Genomic DNA, 22,935 nt, shown 5'->3' with positions numbered 1-22,935 from the left:
GTGATACAAATGTGACCTGCTTAGATGTATGCATGAATGGGCTTTTAAGATTAAGCACTTGACTACAACTAGAACATTCGCTCTAACCTTGAAACCGTCCCGTTCATTTGTTACACGCCTCCTCTACTCAAGACGTGAGCAGCGGAGATGCCTCCTTGTTTCTCGATGACCTCGAATATCTTCTCTGCCATTTTATTTTCAGGCTCTGGGGGGAGGCCCCTGTTCATATGAGCAGGCCCTACATGGAGTGGCATTTGGCCTGGCCCCCGCGGGGCCCCGTCTGGGTGCAGAGAGCTGATCTGCAGCCAGCCTGGAATGCCAGACATTTGAAGTCAGACTTGTGAAAAAGGAGCGGAGGCTGGTAGGAGTTTGGCCAAATAGGCCCCTGTGTCTAAAATAGCCCACCGACTCAGAGACAAAGCGTCTTTCCGTACGCTGACATCGTCCGACCTTTAGCCCGAACACAAAAGAACAAGGATAGGCAAAGATGCTCGTGTGTTTGTTATCTCTTGTGTGGCTTTTGTCTATCTCCTCACCTGTCTGTCATTAAAGAGTGCGCCCATAGCTGCATCGCTATGCAGAAAACATGCAAACAAACGGCGTGTGAAGCCGTCACGGCGTCTGTCACACAGAGCGACAGCACGGAGGATTCTCTCTCTCCTCTCTCTTTCTCCTTAACCGTCCTCCCGTGTTAGCTTTCCGTTACCATCTCTTATGTTAACGGGTCGGTTTTGACCCGTGTCTTAAATCAGCTGTAAAATACACTAACAGCAATTATCTATCATCCAATTTGTTTCTCATCTCTTGGTTACCTTGTTAGGCTTCCTTATCCATGAAAATATTGGTTTTAATATTTTTGGTGTGGGCCTCTGGGCCTTTTCTTTGTCAGTATACCATATTTCAATTTTAAAAATGGTAAAATGAACCTCAAGAGAATCATATAAATAAATAAAGGGTTGTTGTGTTACCTGACTATTACTGAGGGGTATTAGAACACATCTCTGAAATAAATTTGTTTTATTTATTTATTTATTTTAATATTATTAACTATAGTAACATCTATGGTGTTAGGGTCAATTTCGACCCATATATATTTACTTCAAGAAAAAGGCTAAAATGTATTTTTTTCAGCAATAGAACTTTAAGTATCTACAAGATAATCTCTTCATTCACTTCATCTGTGTACTCCTATTTTTCCAGAATATTTATATCTACGTCGTTGAAGTTTGCCTCCTTCTTTACTGGTTTCTTGCACCCGCTCATTTACACATACAGTGCAAACTCAGCTCCCATCATCTTTTTTCCCCCTCCCAATGTCTCGTGGGGCTGTTTTACTGGTGTCCCGGCTATGAGCTTAGCTATGCTAGAGATGTCAATTACAGGACTATGATAGGGCCCCTGCTGCATTATGCATGGAAGTGTCCCGTCGGGGAAAAAAATGGCCTCCAGCCAAGAACGATGGATGGAGGGATGAATAATGGATGGAGAGATGGAGGAGCGAAACAGTATTGCAATCTGTGTCGCACCAAATTGAAGACTTGCCCTGACTCTCACCTCCTGAAATTCAAGGCCAAGTCACCCTGGGTGCCTCAGAGTCGTGAGTTGTCCCGTGAGAAAGCACGGGAGGGCTTTAATGACTATTTCATTTTGTGCGCGTGGACCCGATGATGTACCTCCATCAGAAAGGTCACCGAAGGTCAAATGTCTGTGCTGCTAAATGCAGACGGCCTCTCGTCGTGATCACTTTTGTTTATCGCCCTCTGGATATAAATTCATCGCGCCGTTTATAAACTTTTACATGTGCAGGTGTCGAGTGTTCTCATGCATTGTGTGAGTTTCTGAGCATATTCATGCGTATTTTTTAATTTTTTATCAGAGCCTCAAGACAAACCACATGAGCGAAGTCAAGAAGAAGAGATATAATTGACGGCTGAGATCACAATTCATGTTTGGCATCCAATTAGATATTGGATAAGGATTCAGATATTGCGATTCAGTTTCTTTCATGCATTGTTCATAAGAACAGCGCTCAGCAAGGAGGAGTAGAGAGTACGTCTTTATTACACCCGAAGGGCAGACGGAGATTACAAGCATCAAACACAGACATGTGACAGGAACAACTCACATTAGTTACTTTACTCTGAGATGTCAGTGGGAAAATTCATATCAAACATCCAATCTGGCATCTAGAAATAATGAATAACCCTGGTGTCATTCTTTTTATCACCTCTCAAACAGCAAAAAAGAATAATCTGAAATGTTCACGGAAATGTTTTACTCACCGCTGTGGGATGCAAAGACGTCGTATGAGTATCATGTGAGTACACAGTTTTTTAAAGGCGCAGTACTATCTCTTAATGCTTGTTTGATTGTAATTACCTTCGCATTGAAAATGCGGAAAGTTATGTTTTGATCGCCGTGTATTTGTATGCGTGCGTGTTATTCGCATAAGTCAAAAAGTATTAAACCGAATCGCATGTAATTTGGTGGTATGATTAGTTATTATCCGGGGACCATTTGATTAGATTTTGGGATCGATCGGGTCAAAGGCCAAGGTCATGAAAAGGTCGAAATCTTCTTTTTGCCATAGCGCTGTCAATTTCTATCCAATTGGCATGCAACTAATGCCAAAATGTTCATAATTCAATGCCCAATCGTGTGATATGCGAAGGTATGCGCTCTACCAAGTGCCCGTTCTAGTTATTTGTGCAATCCGGAGCTTCAGTGAATCGTTTGTTTTGTGAGTTACATTTGCATTTGTAATTTTGAAGTATTTGTTCCCAGATTAATGTCTAATACCTCATTTCAAATCGGCAAAGACGCAAACATTCCTCCCCATACAGAGTCAGACCTGCAGTGGAGAAGAAAGGTGTATCCATATGTGCAAGTGCTGCATATGCACATATGTGTTTCCATGCATGATGACAGGTCCCCGATGTCAACTCATGTCATTCAGTGTATCGGTGGATGTGAAAGATGCCGTTGTTTATCCCCCCCTCACCCGGGTGGGATGACACTATTTATCACCGTCGTGATGGATTCCGCATCCCTCAGCGGAGCGTGTGCGAGCGCCGTCTCTGAAAGGCTGTCTTTGTGTTTCACGCTCACTCGCGCACACAGACGCACGCATATAACGCACTGCTGGAACTGACAACAAAGGCGCGCTTATCCATTCGTGGGGGAATAAGATTAGGCTACAAAGAAACTCATAAGGCTAATGTTAGCATCCCCTGCTCCAGTGAGATCTTTTGTTTGTGTAATCAGGAAAAAAACACAGGATTAGGTTTGGAGACGCTGTCGTGGAAATGATGCCCATAAGACCCTTTTGTATGGTGTTGACATGTTCCTAAGTACCTAAAGCTAACGGCCTGCCTTCTATCTGATAATGCAATCCTCAGGGAAATACAGAGCATTGTGTTGCTCAGATGTCCAATTTAGTTTTCCTCAGAAATTGACTGTACGGCAGACCCGGAGCAAGCCTGAACTCACTGTTCTCCTTCATAATTAACAACTAGAACGGGCACTCGGTAGAGCGCATACCTTTGCATATCACAAGATTGGGCATTGAATTATGAACATTTTGGCATTAGTTGCATGCCAATTGGATAGAAATTGATGGTAAAAATAAATGGTAAAAAATGCTAAAAATAAGATGTTGACCTTTTCATGACCTTGACCTTGACCTTTGACCCAATCGATCCCAAAATCTAATCAAATGGTCCCCGGATAATAATCAATCATCCCACCAAATGTCATGCGATTCGGTTTAATACTTTTTGACTTATGCGAATAACACATACAAATACACGGCGATCAAAACATTACCTTCCGCATTTTCAATGCGAAGGTAATAACTCCTCTGTCATCTGCTGTTTTTAAGATTCTCATCGTTCCTTGACGAGAACAGCTCATGGTGAAGTGGTTGTCGCCGTGTCGGGAAGCAGAACCGTTCTTTATGACTTTTAGACCCGAACACCGCATTGTGTGGTTTTATTACGACACGATGTTCGCATGTCGTTGACATACCGAAGATGCTATACAAACTAGAATGAAGGGAAACGGAGAGATAAAAACCTTTCTTCTGCAACGCAGAGGAATCTTCAACATGTTTGACACAGTCGTCGGGTGGTATGACCCTTTGAAACATCCTCGCAGTTCGCCATAAATTCTCCCACCATTGTCGGGTCAATAGTGGCCTGGACACTTAAGATCTAGACTAGAGAGTGCGAGGGGAACTCTAGACAATGTTGTTTTATGGGCCAGGAGAGAGAGAGAGACCATTCATTAGCACCTCTGAGCCTCTCATGCACAGTCAGCCCGAAGACCCTCAGGGCGCACTCTACACTAGAGTCTAGAGTCTCTACATCGTTTCAGACGGAGTATGTACAGGACTGTCTCAGAAAATTAGAATATTGTGATGAAGTTCTTTATTTTCTGTCAAAATGTCATGCATTCTGGATTCATTACAAATCAACTGAAATATTGCAAGCCTTTTATTCTTTTAATATTGCTGATTATGGCTTACAGCTTAAGAAAACTCAAATATCCTATCTCTAAATATTAGAATATCATGAAAAAGTATACTAGTAGGGTATTAAACAAATCACTTGAATTGTCTAATTAACTCGAAACACCTGCAAGGGTTTCCTGAGCCTTGACAAACACTCAGCTGTTATAAATCTTACTTGGTCTGAGGAAATATTAAAATTTTATGAGATAGGATTTTAGAGTTTTCTTAAGCTGTAAAAAATAATCAGCAATATTAAAAGAATAAAAGGCTTGCAATATTTCAGTTGATTTGTAATGAATCCAGAATGCATGACATTTTTGTTTTTTTGATTGCATTACAGAAAATAAAGAACTTTATCACAATATTCTAATTTTCTGAGACAGTCCTGTATATCATCACAAATGTAACTAGAACGGGCACTCGGTAGAGCGCATACCTTCGCATATCACAAGATTGGGCATTGAATTATGAACATTTTGGCATTAGTTGCATGCCAATTGGACAAAAATGTATCGTGCTATGGTAAAAAAAAAGATGTTGACCTTTCCATGACCTTGACCTTGACCTTTGACCCGATTGATCCCAAAATCTAATCAAATGGTCCCTGGATAATAACCAATCATCCCACCAAATTCCATGTGATTCAAGAAGATTTGACCTGTTCATGACCTTTGACCCGATCGATCCCAAAATCTAATCAAATGGTCCCCGGATAATAAACAATCATCCCACCAAATTTCATGCGATTCGGTTCCATACTTTTTGAGTTCTGCGAATAACACGCATACAAATAAATAAATAAATACACGGCGATCAAAACATAACCATAAGGTAATGAGGAAGTGCTTCAAACTTGGGTAGAGCAGTGAGTGTTGGAGTCCCAGCTTGAAGAACCTCGTAAGTGCCCGTCATGTCCTGCCCTCATTGATGGGATGGATATTTGTGCACCTGCTTCGAGTGCCAACAGCCTGCGAAACGCCGCAAAGATTCAAAAACCGACCGCAGGCGCATCGCTTTCGGATGTTTGCCACGACGAGAATGAACCGCAGCTCCGGATCCGCTCCTTGTTTACCCTCACGGCTACTCCGACATGTTCCCATGCTCCTCGGTGACCAGGGTGATGCGTCGGACAGGGTGTCTGCTGCTTGTGTTTTCTAGGACATGGCTCTACCCAGTTCAGTTGTGTACTGAGTGGGTTTGGTGGGGCGCCCTGCTTCTCTCAGCATGTCAGCGTTGACATTGTGACCGTGCACGTATGATGATGTCACAGACTCGCGAGCATGGCCGTGGACTTCCTAGTCTACTCGGGGAATTTTTGCGGATTTAGGTCTTGTGAACAAAAGCTGATAGAATCTAAAATATTTCACCCGTTGAATTTTTTTAATGGTCCAATTGAAGAAAAACATCCGACACGTTGCAGAATTTCTTCAAAACCGTTGACTACACTATAATTTGACCAACAAACTGTACCCTAGATACCCATCTGAATGCGATGTGGGCCGGGGCCAATTCTATTTCAGCGGCTCAGTGTTCTGGCAGCAATCACGTGCAGTGAAAGAAACTTTCCAGACCCCTGTCATATCTAAAAGTTACTTCTTTAATTAAGGAGAAAAGTTGAAGATAAAACCAAATTCTTAACTTCAACCTTTTTTAACACGACATCTAACATTAAGGGAAACCGTTTTCTATATGTCATTCTTTTTACCATCTCAAATTTGCAACCATGAATGTAGCTGTTACAGTCTTGGTCTTTCTCTTCTTCAATAAACTGATTTATTCTGATATTTGCTGAAAAGTTGAAAGAGGCTTTTGAATTGTTGTTGAGTAAGAAACACACACATTCACAGGCACTGTTAGTATGATTCTTTGTGTATATTTTAGTATTATTATATATTCAGATCATTTTTACATTATCTTAAAAAACATGATTACTATAAGTTTGATTGCTTTGTGAGAAGAGAGCAACAAAATAAATTTAAGTTGTCAATAAATCTGTCAGTTATTAAAGTCAATAATTCAGTCGATAAGAGGTTTAACATTTTCATTATATTGTCTTATATCAACCCTTTCATTTTCATCTCCATAAATATCTTGAAAGTGGATGGCTTCGGTTAACAATTTTCTTTTATTGTAAAAAATTAAATTAAATCTAGACGTGTATATCCTCTTTAAAGCTAAAATGTGTCCTGTTCAGAAACTAAGCGAAAGAGGATGTGTTCCTTAATGGATTGTTAACATTTGGCCAAAACCTCCCAGAATTGTCTAATGTAATGTATTTAGTTGTACCCATTGTTAGTCGAGGGAACATAATGTTCTTGCTTGAAGTTTTTACAGGGTAGTTAGATTTGCCAAACACATCTGGTGAGTAAGCTGGTCTTTGCTAATAACAATAATAATGTGGAAGAAGGTTAAAGGGATGGGCGTTGAGTGACTCCCATACTCATTAGAACGCACGCATGTTGATTACACTTAGCGTACATGGCTTGTTCAGGCCAAATGTAATCATAGGTGTGGATCCTTACTTCAGTAACTCTTGCATCTTTTTGAAGGGTGGTCATCGTTTCTCTTCTCAGTAACCTCTTGTTGTCCCCTCAAAAAAATATGTTCTCTCATTACCTTCACCTCCTTGATTCTAAAAGCATTTTTATTCTCCTTCTAATCCGTGTTCCCTTTCCATTCCTCACTGCCTCACTCATTTCTCATTCTTTCCCCCCCCCCCCTTTCATAATTTATTCCTGGCTTTATCTCCCTCATTCATTCTGTATTTCTGTCATTTATCTTGCCCAGCCCCCATATCACGTTCCTGTCCCAGAGCGTGCTGTGCGGTCTCGGTTCTGGAGAGAACGACCCGAGTCTGTGCGGGTCCAGGATCTGCCACGAGATCGCCCACTCCTGGTTCGGCCTGGTGATCGGAGCCAGAGACTGGACCGAAGAATGGATCAGCGAGGGCTTCGCCACCTACCTGGAGGACATTATCTGGGCCCAAGCACAACAAGTACAGTACAACCAACGCCCGAAGAGTCACAGCAGCTATTTTACTAAAGTAACTCGACGGTGGCCTTTTTCAGCCCGTCACCCCAGGAAGAACTATAACGGGCACTCGGTAGAGCGCATACCTTCGCATATGACAAGATTGGGCATTGAATTATGAACACATTTTGGCATTAGTTGCATGCCAATTGGATAAAAATTGACCGCCCTGTGGTAAAAAGAAGATTTTGACCTTTTCATGACCTTGACCTTGACCTTTCACCCGATCGATCCCAAAATCTAATCAAATGGTCCCCGGATAATAACCGATCATCCCACCAAATTTCATGCGATTCGGTTTAATACTTTTTGAGTTATGCGAGTAACACGCATACAAATAAATAAATACACGGCAATCAAAACATAACCTTCCGCATTTTCAATGCGAAGGTAACAACGTGACCGAGAGCAACGAGAGCTTTCAGATACACCGGCTGAGCCAACCGTTTTTGCCTTGGACATCTTGAGGGAGTTCCTGCTGTGGTCGGAGTAGGGTTGCCATTGCAATGCTGTTGTAAACACATGTGTCAAGCACACACGGAGACAATTAATAAGAACACCAATCCAATGCCAATCCCCGATGTAAAAAAAGAAAAGCACAAACGAGAAACGTTAAGGTCAGAGATGTTTGCCAAACAAAACAAAAGAGTTACGAATTTTCTGGGTCACCCACAAAACAAACAGCCAAACCCAAATCCCCTGACCTAGAGAAAAATGCAAGAGGAGCTGAAACCACACCAGAGTTGTGTAAAAGTACTACCGTCCCCGCCTAAAAAAAACTAACTTACTCAGACAGTTTGGAACTTGTGTCCTTTAATAATGTTGATAAAGGATAGCTGCAGAAAAACGAGGGAAACAGCAGGACAAAGGTGAAGGGGGAAGCTTTGCTATGAATCATTTGCTTAATTGCAGAGCTGGTGGTCTGATACAGATGTAATCCTCCCCCTTGCTTTCCCACACTGTCTCGAGTTACACACATGTTTTTCTTACGTCTGCACTGTTAACCATATCACCTTTTTGATGTGTGCTTGGCTCTGAAGGGACAGATTAAAGCCGACTTGTTATTGCAGCCAAACTCAATAACACAGTGTCGGAGGCAGCGGCGGGGCTGTATCGGGATATTAGCGTGCATTTGACTCTTGATTTAATCAGACTCCTTCTGTTCTCGCTGATTGAAATTCACCATATTTAATTCTTTCCTCCTCTGAATTCTTTCCCCTTATCACTTTCCATGTTCTCCCTTTAGCTCTCCGCACAAGAGGCAGCGGAGCAGTCTGACCTGAAGGCTCTGCTGAGGTGGAGACGACTCTCTGATGAGTTGCAGAACTCAGAGGAGGCACTTCAAATCCTCAGGTGAGTGTAGATGAGATGAGATAAGAGTGTGTGTGTGTGTGTGTGTGTGTGTTAATTACCTTCGCATTCTGAGAATGCGGAAGGTTATGTTTTGATCGGTGTATTTATTTATTTATTTGTATGTGTGTTATTCGCATAACTCAAAAAGTATTAAACCGAATCGCATGAAATTTGGTGGGATGATTGTTTATTATCCGGGGACCATTTGATTAGATTTTGGGATCGATCGGGTCAAAGGTCAAGGTCATGAAGAGGTACCAGAAAAGTGGCTGCGGCGAAGGTATGCGCTATACCGAGTGCCCGTTCTAGTTAACATACTGCTGTTGCCACTGCAGAGGAAACAGCTGCTTGAGAATAGAGAAACAGCAGCTTCAAGAAGCAGAACACAGTGCGATACACCGACGAGGAATCAACCCCAAATGCCGACTGCCGATCCGTGTTCCCCAGCGTTCGTTTTGAAGTCGTCCTAAATTTCCGGAGCGGCTTAGCAAACCACCGTGGGTTCAACGCGTGCGGCGGAGGCGATGCCTTCCTGCAGCAGTCGGTGCAACTGCCTGAGATTCTTTTCACACACGCTGAGATATTCTGTTAGCGTGTGCACGTGCGGGCGCACACGTGAGCGCGAGGCATTCCAGGGGTACAGGTGTGGCAGGTGTGGCAACTATATCCAGGTGAACTGTCATGTCTTAAAAGCTTTGCATACAAGCATGGCAAGTACACACAAACACACACACTCTTCATCTGAGTCTGACAATGTGGGGCCCACACCCTGTTTGTTTTATACAGTGTCATCAGGGGATTACAGGTGTTAAACCCCAGCCGGGAGTTAACTGTTTAAGGGTGGAGAAATGCAATTGTTCACGTTGTGTCTTACATTTTGGAGCTCTTCCTTTGAACATAAAAAAAAAAAGCCTTAACTGGAGATGACACTTGTAACATAGTGCGCTATTAACATCCACACTAACATCCACGCGTGACAGCAAATCAATGTGTTATTGATTTCGTGGCACTTCTGCTTCGCACTATTCTAACTATGTCACTTCCCTAATAATGTGTTGACTCAACACAAAGCTTCAGTGTTCGCAGAAGAGATTTTTTGCATATTTCTTTTACTTTAAAGCTTTGTCCTTGTGCGTTTTAAAGGATTTTAAATTGCTTTTTGGAAACAGGTTACTCTTTTCATACTCGTATGCTGAAAACCTCCAGGTAGGATCAGGTATTGTGAGACAGAGTACATCTTGAAATCAGAAGATGTGTGTGAACATGGACTTGAGAGTGTCTCACAGTTCATCAGGGTGTTCCCCTATGAGGCGGACACGCCGGTGATGAGGAGGATCAGGATTAGGTTTCTCTGCACCTGACGGGGTTAAGTCAACACCACAAAAGCAACATCTTAAAATTGTCAAATGACACACACATTCACACATATGCACATTCATGCATGCTCATACACATGCGTGTCTACATTTTTACTGATTGTTACATGGAAGAACATTAGTCTAGAAAGAAAGCCCGTAATCGCTGAAGCCACCCACGTAAACACCGTTTGTTGAGCCACATCTCTTACAGCAACGGGAAAGCATGTTGAGTCATAAAGGGACCCCGCGCACACATTATCGTAATGACTGCAAACAGTTTGGAAGTCGGGTGCAGCTTTCACTCAAACGCAATGATTGTGGTCTCATGGGTTTGCAATTTCGAAAAATCATCTCCAAAAAAGTTTCACAGAAATAACGATGTGATTTGCTACTAATTACATGGAAAATAGAGCCAGTGTTCAATTATATCCAATTAATTGCTACGTAACCGAGACTCTTGCAGGGCACATCCCGTCAGCGACAGGCAAGCAAACAATTCAGTATGGAGTTGCCAATAATTAACGAATAATGACTGAATATTTACTTGGATTCAATCAGAGGAACCCCCCCCCCACACACACACACACACATTCACACACACCTCCCCATAAAAGAAATCCCAGATCTGTATTATAGATCAAGCAAAACCAAATTTGACATCCACATTCATGTTATGAAGCAAATTGGTCGTTTAAGTTTTCATAACCATCAGGATTCATGTAAGGTGAGCGTATTCGATCATTCTTGACCTTGAGTTTCCAAACCGCATCTCATGGTCTAAGTGAGGTAGATGGTCAGCCCATCTCAGTTCAAGGAGGGGCCTCTGTTGTCACATGTTTATCTCTCTCTGACCAATGACTGACCCCTATCCAGTCGATGACCATAGACAGCTGATGGTGTTCAGGTGTTTAGTATATGCATATGTTTGCCATATCCACAACATAGATTAGTGCTGTATCAGCATAACTGTTATTACCTTTGCATTGAAAATGCGGAAGGTTATGTTTTGATCGCTGTGTATTTATTTATTTATGTATTTGTATGCGTGTTACTCGCATAACTCAAAAAGTATTAAACCGAATCGCATGAAATTTGGTGGGATGATTGGTTATTATCCGGGGACCATTTGATTAGATTTTGGGATCGATCGGGTAAAAGTTCAAGGTCATGAAAAGTTCAAAATCTTCTTTTTACCATAGCGGTCAATTTTTATCCAATTGGCATGCAACTAATGCCAAAATGTTCATAATTCAATGCCCAATCTTGTGATATGCGAAGGTATGCGCTCTACCGAGTGCCCGTTCTAGTTATAATTGTGATGGTACTTTCAACTATATCTCCCAGACTTCAATCTGAGCTAAACTCAGGGGTCGTTCGAAGGTCAGATGTAACCTGAACCCGTGTTTCCACAGCATGGTACGCCTCTGCTCGACTACACTTCTTTTTTTCTTCTTCTCAATGCCGTGTTACCACTGCAGATAGAACTCAATGTGGGCCGGATTCTCCGCTGATCGCCTTAATAATGATAATGGAAATGCTAAAATAACCAGTGTTTAACGTAACATTATGCAACAATTGTACCTTAAAATAACAGCTTGAAAAAAATTGTGCCGCTACAATGACTTTTAATATGGCGATTTGCGCCTCCGCCATCGGGGGTCTGTGGGGAAATAACTCCGCTATGTAGGATTCTGGAGCCGCCCGATCCGGGGCGGATGTACTTCGACCTGCTTTCTGGTAGTGATTACGCAACGTCATATAGTGCCACTCCACGCTCGCAGCTCCAGTATAAGGGCGAAGCAAGCGAAGTCTCTTGTAATGAATTACACGTTCCAATGTAAATTATGAATATGTAGCTTTTTGGTGTTGTCAACAATATTGTATTCGATCACACGTACTCCACATTCAAACATTTAGAAAACAACGTATATAGGCTGAAAACGCGATCGGTATTTCATCTAAACTAAATGGTGTCATTCTTTTGGTTATGTTAGCATTCATCTCCGATATCACAATGAATAAAACTCTGCAGTCATATTTATGTAAAATCTTTGAATATTCTTACCTTATCGGTTGACATCACTTCTTGGTTTCTGACTTCGTCTGGTCATCAATACAAGTGTATGCGAGGCTGCATCTATCGTAACTGGGTATTTACGACACTGAAGTAAACGTTAAATACCTCCAAAACTGAAGGGGGCGCTAAAAGGGAAAAACTCCATTATGGGGCTTTAACGATTGGACTGGAGTGAACTGGTCTGAACTGGATGGCTTGGTGGAAGCGTGTCTTAAAATCTTGATTTACTCCAAAGTTGGAAACAGGCCTTGCTACTTTTTTGATGTTGGCTTGTCGGCCTGTATGTCCAGTTCCTGGTGTGGCTCCATTGTTTAGCATTTCGAGTAAACCGATTCTGTCTGTTACAAGAAATGCCAGAGAGGTCCTGGTGAAGGGAAAGGAAGGGGTGAACAGATAGAAGAGATATGCTCAACATCACCCGTATAAGCACACAAGAGCACACACACACATGAAGGCCGAATGGCAGATTGTGCCTTTCCAAGTTCAGTGGGTCACAATGGACCACCCCCCCCCCTGTGTTTATCTGTCCATTTCAGATGAGTTCTATTTAGGGCAGCCTGGGCCAGACGCCATTCTCCCCGCTGATTCACTGGGCTGCTGGGAGCACTGCTCTACCTTATCCGGTTTCCACAGTCAACCCAGTGTAATTTGCCAGGATATGGCTCACAGAGAGCCATAAACCTCTCTCTGTGCGTGCGTGTGCGTGCGTGTGCGTTTTACATTAAGTTCTGTCAGTAATAGCTCCTGATTTCCTCCCTCTCTCTCTCTTTTTCTCTGTCTCTCTCTCCATCTCGGACACACCCTGGTGTATGAATGGCTCCCCCCCCCACCCCCCACATAGACAAACACCCTCCCTCTCACACACACGGCCTACGAGCCAGATAAGAGCGCCGTTTATTCTGCAATACATTGAGCTATTGTGTGACTCTCCAAGGTAGCGAGCAGCGATTCCTCTTAAAGCTGCAGTAAATCATCTCTGACAAAGAGAGACAGAGATTTACACATCCATACATCCCTGGTCTGGGGAAGCGGGAAGGGTGGACCTCCTTTGTCTAGCATGGCAGTGATGGAACAACATTTTCTCCACTCGGCGCTGTGTCTCTGGTGCAGGAAACCGACACGTTTTCTCCTCTCGAAATACAAGTTCTGTCATTGTTTTTGGTCTCTCGCCCCAGTCCCTCTCTCTCTCTCCAGGGTTCGTACGGTCATGGAAACCCTGGAAAAGTCATGGCATTTTAAAATGGTCATTTCCAGGCCTGGAAAAGTCCTGGAAAAAACTTAAATCATAATAGTTTTGGAAAAGTCCTGGAAATGTGTTATGATCACATGTTCATTTACGCCGAGTTTGAAATAATTAATATGTTTTTTTAAAGAAAGACGCTCAAAATATAAGCCGGCGTACGCTCTCGATGCGCAACATTTTCTAAAATGTTCATGTTTATACCGAGATTTCAGTTTGGTCGTGGAAATTTGGTTTAAAGTCATGGAAAAGTCCTGGAAATTGTTTGTTTGTTTGTATTTTTTATTCAGTCAATCAAATCAAATACAATACAATATTTCCTATATAATATACAAAAGAGAAAGACTGAAAAGGTATAGGTAGAAGCAAAAAAATGCTTATAAATTCCTATCCTAAATTGAAATCAAAATAAATCAGAAAATTAATATAAAATAAAGAAGAAAATAAAACAACAAAAAACAACAATAAACAAAATAAAATACAATATATATATATATATATATAAATCCATTGGTCAAAATGTGTAATCTGTCTCACACATGTTCCCAGGGATACAGCACATCCTGCTGTCAAAATAAATAAATAAGAAGAAGTAATTTCATCCTATCAGCTGACAGAGAGACAGCGGCACTACGAGCAAGAGACCGGACAGAGGGCAAGTACAAACTGAAAAAAACTTATTGTATTGAGATATTGTGGCAATGATGTAGTGGGGATAAGTAAAATACTCATGTTACGATGCAGGTCGCGGCTGTGTTTTACAAACATATTTTAATGTTAATCCATATGTCCACTGTCTGGCTCATATTATTGTAATGTCCAGACGCCGAGCGTCATCACAACGATGATTCCGAAATGGATTTCCGAAAACTTCAAGAAGTTGTCGGTGTCCTCTCAGAACCAAACATTCCCGTCCATCTCCTGTCCTCAATTTTTTTCCCACACCTGCTCCTCGAATATGGGTTTTTGGTCTCTGTATTTATGCGCGTGTGTGTGTGTGTGTCTGGCCCTGTCATGGAGCGGCCCAGTGGAAAAGTGCGAGCCAGTGATGAAGGGTGTATTGATTTGTGGGCCAGGCGCCGGGCGTATCGACTCGGCAGGAGGTGATCCTTCAAGGCCTTCTTATTGGCACACTGAGTTAATCTGCTCAGGCGGGTCGATACCACCTAACTGAAACTATCATCGCACGGCGTCCCACGTCAGCGCCCCGTTTGTTTGGCTTTCATCGGCTTTATGTGCGTTTGGGTCTAGGTTGAAGGGATGATTTGTGTCTGTGCGACGGGGAAAGCGTAACCTCGAGCATGCCTCCTTTGTGTCTGGTGGACAGGCGTGCTTTTCGTGTGCGTGTGGAAGTGTTCTATGTTCGCTCGGTGAGTCACGGGCTGTAAAGTCAGAGCGCAGCACTGTGAGGTCATATAAACAGGAGAGCACGCTCGTATAAATCTGAGGCTCGATTTCCAGCCCGCCTCGGGGGGGAAAAGTTGACAAAGAGAGGACCGTCTGAGCGGCTGGATTTAGTGTCGCTGACACCGCTCCGTAGAAATTGTGGTTTACCTGTAACTAAAAATGCGTTGGCTCTCTTAACTAGGGTGGCCAGACGTCCTCTTTTCCCCGGACATGTCTTCTTTACCTTCGCATTGAAAATGCGGAAGGTTATATTTTGATCGACATTTATTTATTTATTCATTTATTTATTTGTATGCGTGTTACTCGCATAACTAAAAAAGTATTAAACCGAATCGCATGAAATTTGGTGGGATGCTTGGTTATTATCTGGGGACCATTTGATTAGATTTTGGGATCGATCGGGTCAAAGGTCAAGGTCATGAAAATGTCAAAATCTTCTTTTTACCATAGCGCGGTCAATTTTGATCCAATTGGCATGCAACTAATGCCAAAATGTTCATAATTCAATGCCCAATCTTGTGACATGCGAAGGTATGCGCTCTACCGAGTGCCCATTCTAGTTAAAAAAAATGTGTCCGGCAGAGATTCCAAAAACGTCCGGGTTTTTGCTTCGTCTGATATTTGTGTTTCTCTGGGTCTTTCACAAACTAGTTATTACGCCCTTACAAGTTTTGGAAATGGTATCTCCCTTACTTTCCACGAAGTGTCCTCTTTTTCACACATTCAAATCTGGTCACCCTATCTTAACTCCACCCGGCTCTGTTCTTGCTGTTCTTCCTTTTACCCGTTTGCTACCCTGCCTTATCTTGCCGTGTGTTTTCCGTCTGTCCTCCCGCAGGCCGAACGCGGAGAACACCGGTCAGCTCGCTGCGTCCGCCGGCCCCTCGGCGGTGAAACACGCCCTCAACCCGGACAAACCCTTCATGCAAGTCCACTACCTCAAGGTGGGATGCGTGTGGGGGAAGGAGGGGAGGGAGTGCAAACGGAAGGAAGGGGAAGAAGGAAACAAAGAGTTGCAGAAGAAAACATAAACAAAGTCCTGCGTGCTTTTAGGCGGCCCACTCTCAGTGACGATGGATGCCGCTGCCGTGTTTCTCTGTGTTGTCCCTGATGGATCACGTGTTGGTGCCTTGATTGATCGTGTTCTTTTGTCCAGGGTTACTTCCTCCTCCGGTTCTTGGCCAGTCAAGTGGGAGAGACGCAATTCATGGACTTCTTGCGCGTGTTTGTGAAGAAATACCACGGGCAGCTCATTCTGTCTCAGGTGAAGATGCAGTCGCGGGAATGTCGTTGTTGACTCGCGGCTCCTCGAAAGGCCGTTTCACAACAGCGCGGCTGTGAACTGTTTAGATAGATAGATAGATATATACTTTATTAATCCCCAAGGGGAAATTTGTCGTCACAGTAGCAGCACCAATAAACTAAACACACAAGAATAAAAAATAAAATATAACATAAAAAACAGGGATGAAAGATATAGAAGTATACAAAGTAAAATATAAAATAAAATATATATGTATGTATATATACAACATATATGCATATAAAATAAATAAATAAATACGACCCGTCTCTGAGGCACAATGTCATTTCCATAAATGAATCGGGAGGCCGATGTAAGCTCGATTGCCACTCTGTTACAATAGTTGAAAATGCTCCGGCAGCATTTTGAATTGATGGCCGCACATCAGCTCAGACACATGATGTTTATTCTGCCGGGGCCATGAAGCTGAGCGATCACACCTGGAAGTCGCCGTGTGTGTCCGTGTGTGTGTGTGTGTGTGTGTGTGTGTGTGTGTGAGATATGTGATGTGCTCCACCTGGCTCCTGTTTCTTCGGTGGCAGTCTCGAGTCTCCCCTCTAAATAATGGATGTAACATAAACACTGTTTAACCTTGCGCTCCTGACTTAAGCTCAGGTATGCCTCTCTCTTTCATTGTTTTTCTTCCTCTCACACCTCCCTAAAAGCCTTTCATTTCTCTCTTTTCTCTGCGTGTTCTTTCCAACAGGATTTCCTGCGAATGCTGCTGATTACCTTCCCCGACATGGAGAGGTACGTAAGTGGCTATGAATAATGCGCACGGCGCAATTCATGAATACTAAATAAACGTCCAGACACATTAAAATCACGCTGTGCTGACGCGTCGGTAGCCCGGTGTCCAGTTCCAGACAAAATAAAGATATGTTATTCGTCAATTTTCCGCTTGAATTTACTTGAACAGTTGTTCCCTTTTAATCTCAACAGATTTGACTTGTTAGTAGATTTACCGTCAAATATATCAGAGTGCGTTAACGCGGCCTCTCCTCTCGGTCCTGCTGTGGAAACGTGACCAGCGAGAGCTCCCAAAAGCAATCCTATTAGAGAAGTCTCATCCACTCTCATATTAATTGAAGTTTAAAAGGATAACCGCTCCTCCTGCTCACCTCCTCTCTAATTTTCTCCCTCACTCCCTGCGCTTGCTTAATCATTCACTTCTCTATTTCTCCTGATTGCTTCATTAACCTCTCTCTCTCTCTCTCTCTGGGTCCCTGACTGTCTTTCACTTTGTTTTTCCCGACCCTCACCTCTTCGTTTCTCACCCATCTTCTCCTCAGCGCCCGTTTGTCTGCTCTGAGTGTCGTCCTTTGGCCTTTCCTGTCATGCGGAGTGTTCTGCTGGACTCGCAGATTGATTGAATTAAGCAGAGGGAGTTGGGCACAGTCAATATTTGGATCCGATGCCTCTTTCAGTAAACAACCGGCAAGAAGGTCCAGGATAAGAATAGACACTCGCTGTTGGGGGGGGGGCTCTTTGTGCAGGGTGCAGGGGCACGAATCCTGACTAAATGGGGAACATCATATTAAACGAAACATAAAAGCTAGAAACCCACATTTAAATAAATTAAAAATCAATGCCTTCATTGATCTGTGCGAGTAAGAAACTTCTGTTTTCCAGGCATCTCCATTCAGGGTAATTACCAACAAAATGAAATAAAGATGCAAAGACCGACGTGAAGGAACCGGTCGATACACGTCTCGTCTTCTCTCGTGAGACGTGGAGCTTTTTTCTATCCATTCCTATTATGACGAGTATTTGACAGGCCATGTGGGCCATTCACTGTCTTAACCTTTTGTTTGCTCTCACTATGCTCACATAATGCCACGTAATCCCACCTTATGGTGTCTCGCTGTTGATGTGGCAGATGTTTCGGCTTTTCATATTCGCTATGGTTCAATGGCCAAATGCCAAGAGTTGAAATGCCCTAGTGGTGAAGTCACAGAAGACATTTTTAGTGTCCACTTCCTGGGCAAAGGGGATTGACTCTTCAAGTACACAGTGGAGTATGGACTCTCAGTCTAGGTAGTTGAGGGGGGGGGTCTCAGTTTATTTCAGTTGTCCAATGAAGGAGTGAAGCATCCACCAATCACATGTTCTTGTTCCGCCTGTGCTGTTCCATCTCAAACAAATTCCATAAGCCCGTTCCCTGTGCTGTTTAACCACGTAACTATGCCAACCTACTGGAATAATCATTACAGTAAAAGGCAAATAGACGTATTCACTGAAACGAATGGAAAACTGGAAAATAAAGATAAACAATCCATCATTTATGTTGCTCCAAAATGATATACATTATTTCCAAAATAGACAAATACACTACCGTTCAAAAGTTTGGGGTCACTTAGAAATGTCTTTATTTTTCAAAGAAAAGCACTGTTTTTTCAATAAAGATAACATTAATCAAAAATACACACTATACATTGTTAATGTGGTAAATGACTATTCTAGGTGGAAACGTCTGGTTTCTAATGAAATATCTCCATAGGTGTATAGAGGCCCATTTCCATCAACGATCACTCCAGTGTTCTAATGGTACATTGTGTTTGCTAATCGCCTTAGAAGACTAATGTCTGATTCGAAAACCCTTGTGCAATTATGTTAGCACAGCTGAAAACAGTTATGCTGGTGATATAAGCTATACAACTGGCCTTCCTTTGAGCTTGAAATTTGAAGAACAAAATTAATACTTCAAATATTAATCATTATTTCTAACCTTGTCAATGTCTTGACTATATTTTCTATTCAATTTTCAATTCATTTGATAAATAAAAGTGAGTTTTCATGGAAGACACAAAATTGTCTGGATGACCCCAAACTTTTGAACGGTAGTGTATATTTGATAATATTTTTTTGTGTCAGGCTGTGCACTGTAGTTACTCCTCGCCTTGTTGAGCGCTTGGTATTCTTTCATACTGGGACGTGCTGGTGAAATGTTTGTGTGCACATTTGTCTTTCCAGGCCTTCGACTCTTTGCTTTCTGCTGTATGATGTATGGTTTCCATGTGCACAGCGTTCACTTGAGCCTCTCCCGAGGCTCACTCACACCCAGATGGACTCACACGCGTACTATAAATGCATTCAACCACGATTCATTGTCCGTACATGCCTGTTCGCCTGCCCTTGGATAGCAGCGTGGGTGTGCCCGTCTTTTTGTTTAAGGTGTTGGCTTGAATTGAAAGTTTGCAATGTGCCCGACAAAATGTTCCCAGAGCCATGTATTCATAGGTTGTCTTGGGCAATAACAGTCATTGCTATAATAATAGGAATAATACTAACGCTTGTGCCATTGTGTTCCAGAAAAGGCCTCACCCTCAGCGCTATTTATGCTGACTGGCTCGATCGACCGGGAATTCCAAAGGTATGAAACGTCTAGCTTTCTATCTGTCTTTTGTTATTTGTTAGAATTTAGAAGTTGACAACGCTGTTTTAATATCTATGATATATCTTCGGGAAAAAGCGAAAGTCCAACAAGGCACATTTTCAAGTTAATTAAACATTTAACTCTCCAATCAATTTCGACTGGAAATAAACTTTACACTCGACTGTAATGTATAAAATTAATTATTACAATCTATGCATAATTAACAAATCACACAATAGTGCAATAATTCAGTACTATTGATGTTGGCCTGTTAATTAGTTGTGTCTGTACGTTTCTGTTTATTGTCCACTGCTTGCATGCATCATCTGTTTATCTATAAAATATGTAATGGCTTTAATTATGTTCTTTCTCCTCATTGTGTCTTTATCATATAAGGTAATGGAAACAAATGATCACACAGCTGTTGTTTTGTCGTATTGATGCTGGAAGTCAAAGTACTGATCCAGTCATACCTGGCTCGTGCATGTTTCTTATAGTACTCAGTGGTTTCTGCTTCTGGAAGAGATCAGTTCTTTTAGTTTTGGTTTGAATGCTGATGGCAATCATTGGTCTCTTGCCCCAGTCCCTTTCTCTCTCTCTCCAGGGTTCGTACGGTCATGGAAAACCTGGAAAAGTCATGGAATTTTAAAATGGTCATTTCCAGGCCTGGAAAAGTCATGGGAAAAAAACTTAAATCATAAAAGTTTTGGAAAAGTCATGGAAATTTGTTATGATCACATGTTCATTTACGCGGAGTTTAAAATAATTAATATGTTTTTTAATGAAAGACGCTCAAAATATAAGCCGGCGTACGCTCTCAATACGCAAAATGTTCTACATTTTTCATGTTTTTAACCGAGATTTCAGTTTGGCCATGGACATTTGGTTTAAAGTCATGGAAAAGTCCTGGAAATCCATCGGTCAAAATGTGTAAGAACCCTGACTCGCTGTTGGACGACAGGCACGACATGCGTCTCACTATTTACGAGCTGTGAATCGCTGTGTAACGACGCTCTCATAATGGCAATTACGTAGCTTTCAGTGCATAAATACTCCAGCTTCGATGACACGTGACCACGAGCCGGCAGGCGTTTTGAAACCGCTCGACGATGACGACGCGTTTTTTTTGTTCCTCTTCGAATTGGCTCGGCAAAAGATATCACGGTGACGTGGTGCTGATGAACCGTCGGGCAGTTCGTCGTATCGCCGTTGGATCGTTACCGTCCCCGTTGTTACCCGACTGTGACTGTATCCTGACAGGCGGAGCAGCGCCGCTGTAATTGAGAAAGGCCCGCGGTCATAGATACCCCCTCCCCACACACACACACACACACACACATGCTCACACAATCAATCCACTCCAACAGCTTCTTCAATTCTCCCATCTCCATGGTAACTGATCTTAATTACCGCCGTGTGAATGTGCATTTTTGTGCGTCTGGGAATATTCACCGAGTAGATCATGGGATGGTGTAACGGGAGCCTTTCGGGGGCCTCGGCGGGTGGGACGAACAGCTCGCGGGGGGTGGGGGGGCACCCTTCTCTCGCACCTGATTGGTTGACGGCTCGCGCGTTCTTGCCGAAGCTTTCCTTGTGTTTGATGTGCCAGTCACCAGCTAATAAGATCAGTGAGATCGATTGAAACCTTTTACAGATGCAAGTGCTCGTGCATTATGGACACAAACGCATTTTAAAAGTCTCTCTCTCTCTCTCTCTCTCGCCTCCTTTCCATCGCTGGACAATGTGCTTGAATTGGAGAAAGGCAGGAAATGGTTTGGCCGAATAATAAACAATGACATTCACTATAAGAGAAGTGAGATGGGATGGCTTTTTGTGGCCTTTTTGGTCTCGGTCCACGAAGATATCTTTCGTCGATTCGTCCTTTTTCACGCCGAGCGACTTATCTCCAAGAAACTCGTGAGCACGTCTTCGGCGAACGCCGGATTCAAAGTGGCGCTTTTGTGCGATTCCTCGTGGAGAAAAAAGCCGTTCTGCAGATCTGACGAATGAATCCGCCCATCGAGGACAGCCCAAACCTTTTGAATGTGCATCGACTCGGCATTAAAGGATCATTCAAACTAAATCCTGAAAGCTATCGCTGAATTCTCTTTCAAACTTTCGATCGGATTGTTCGACTTCGTGTTTTTGTTGAATTTGTATTCAGGGAAGTTCATCTCTTTCTGTTTCTGCACCATGAAACAGCTTTTTAGATGAAGATTCTGGTATGAGTAGCACAGCTGGTACATTTACTGTCTGGCATTGTTTTCTTTTGTTTCATATAAAACTTATATATTGATATTACGTCTATTATATTTATAATTTGAAGAATAGCCATAAATAATTCAACTCAAAACACTCACCAAACTGTGTATTGATCTCAGGAAGATATCGGGCCGACTTCTCATGCATGTTTATGAGCGCGAGGTGTAACTTCTGAACACGCAGGCCGATATTGATTCACTAGAGAGACGCTACACAGACGGGGGAGGGGGGGGGGGGGGGGGTTAGGGAGGCAGAAGCCTTGCTATTCAGGGAATGGTGGGGGGGGGGGGGGGTCTCGGCATCAAAAGAGCCATGTGTGGTATCCGGTTACACAATGCCAATTTACTGCTTCAACACTCACTACATTTGATACAGCCCACCCTAACACCCCCCCCCCCAAACACACACACACACACACACACACACCAAAGTACTTGTATAATACTCAGAGAGAAGTACTCAGGCATGCAGTTATAGTATTGAAGGTTTTGCGTGGCTATGGTAACGCTAACGGCATCGCATTGGGTGTGCGTGGGAACGTGTGTGTAGATTGTGTAGATTGTGTAGCTATGATGCTGTGTGTGTGTGTGTGTGTGTAAAATTACGAACTCGCTCCAATGCAACCCCTGACTTCCGTCTGTCTCCGGACCGTGTCCTTATTTCACCCCCAACAAACACACTTCCGCAAACACACACTGACTGACGCACAACCCCCCCCCCCCCCCCCCCCCGTCATCTCTCCGACATGTGATTCACATCCCTCGAGCAGCGGCTCCGCTGAAAGCCTTAATAAGGTTAGAGAGTAAGTGCTCTGTGTTTGTGCCTATAGCTGCTCTTTGTGTGTGTGTGTGTGTGTGTGTGTGTGTGAGATGGTTGAGGAGGGAGGTGACTATCCGTCCTTAAATTGCTAGTTATTGAGGGATTTTTATTTTCCTCCTCCTCCTTCTCTTATTTCTCTTCTCCTCCATTCTTCCTCCTTTCTCTCATCCTCCGGAGTCAATTTGCGAGTTTCTGTCAGA

At 42.9% G+C, this 22,935-nt stretch overlaps 1 protein-coding gene across 16 annotated transcripts in view; it reads left to right on the top strand.

Annotated features, from left to right (window-relative positions):
* Positions 1-22,935, top strand: part of aopep (aminopeptidase O (putative)) — a 79,662-nt gene that overhangs the window by 17,363 nt on the left and 39,364 nt on the right. For 11 of the 16 annotated variants that reach the window (XR_008832363.1, XR_008832365.1, XR_008832366.1 and 8 more), the window contains 6 exons: positions 7,298-7,505; positions 8,787-8,893; positions 15,814-15,919; positions 16,132-16,239; positions 16,985-17,028; positions 19,591-19,651. Coding sequence is in view for 12 of the 16 variants with exons in the window: in XM_056419532.1 (XP_056275507.1) it covers positions 7,298-7,505; positions 8,787-8,893; positions 15,814-15,919; positions 16,132-16,239; positions 16,985-17,028; positions 19,591-19,651 (634 nt within the window). In the remaining 4 variants the exon portion in view is untranslated. Of the gene's footprint in view, positions 1-7,297; positions 7,506-8,786; positions 8,894-15,813; positions 15,920-16,131; positions 16,240-16,984; positions 17,029-19,590; positions 19,652-20,237; positions 22,133-22,935 lie in introns of those variants that run through there. The other 5 variants (XM_056419541.1, XM_056419538.1, XM_056419539.1 and 2 more) reach the window with 3 other exon arrangements.

The sequence above is a fragment of the Pseudoliparis swirei genome, chromosome 7 (assembly GCF_029220125.1).
Source record: "Pseudoliparis swirei isolate HS2019 ecotype Mariana Trench chromosome 7, NWPU_hadal_v1, whole genome shotgun sequence".
Taxonomy (NCBI): domain Eukaryota; kingdom Metazoa; phylum Chordata; class Actinopteri; order Perciformes; family Liparidae; genus Pseudoliparis; species Pseudoliparis swirei.
The sequence above is the reverse complement of the archived record's forward strand: the minus strand, read 5'-3'. Positions and strand labels throughout refer to the sequence as shown.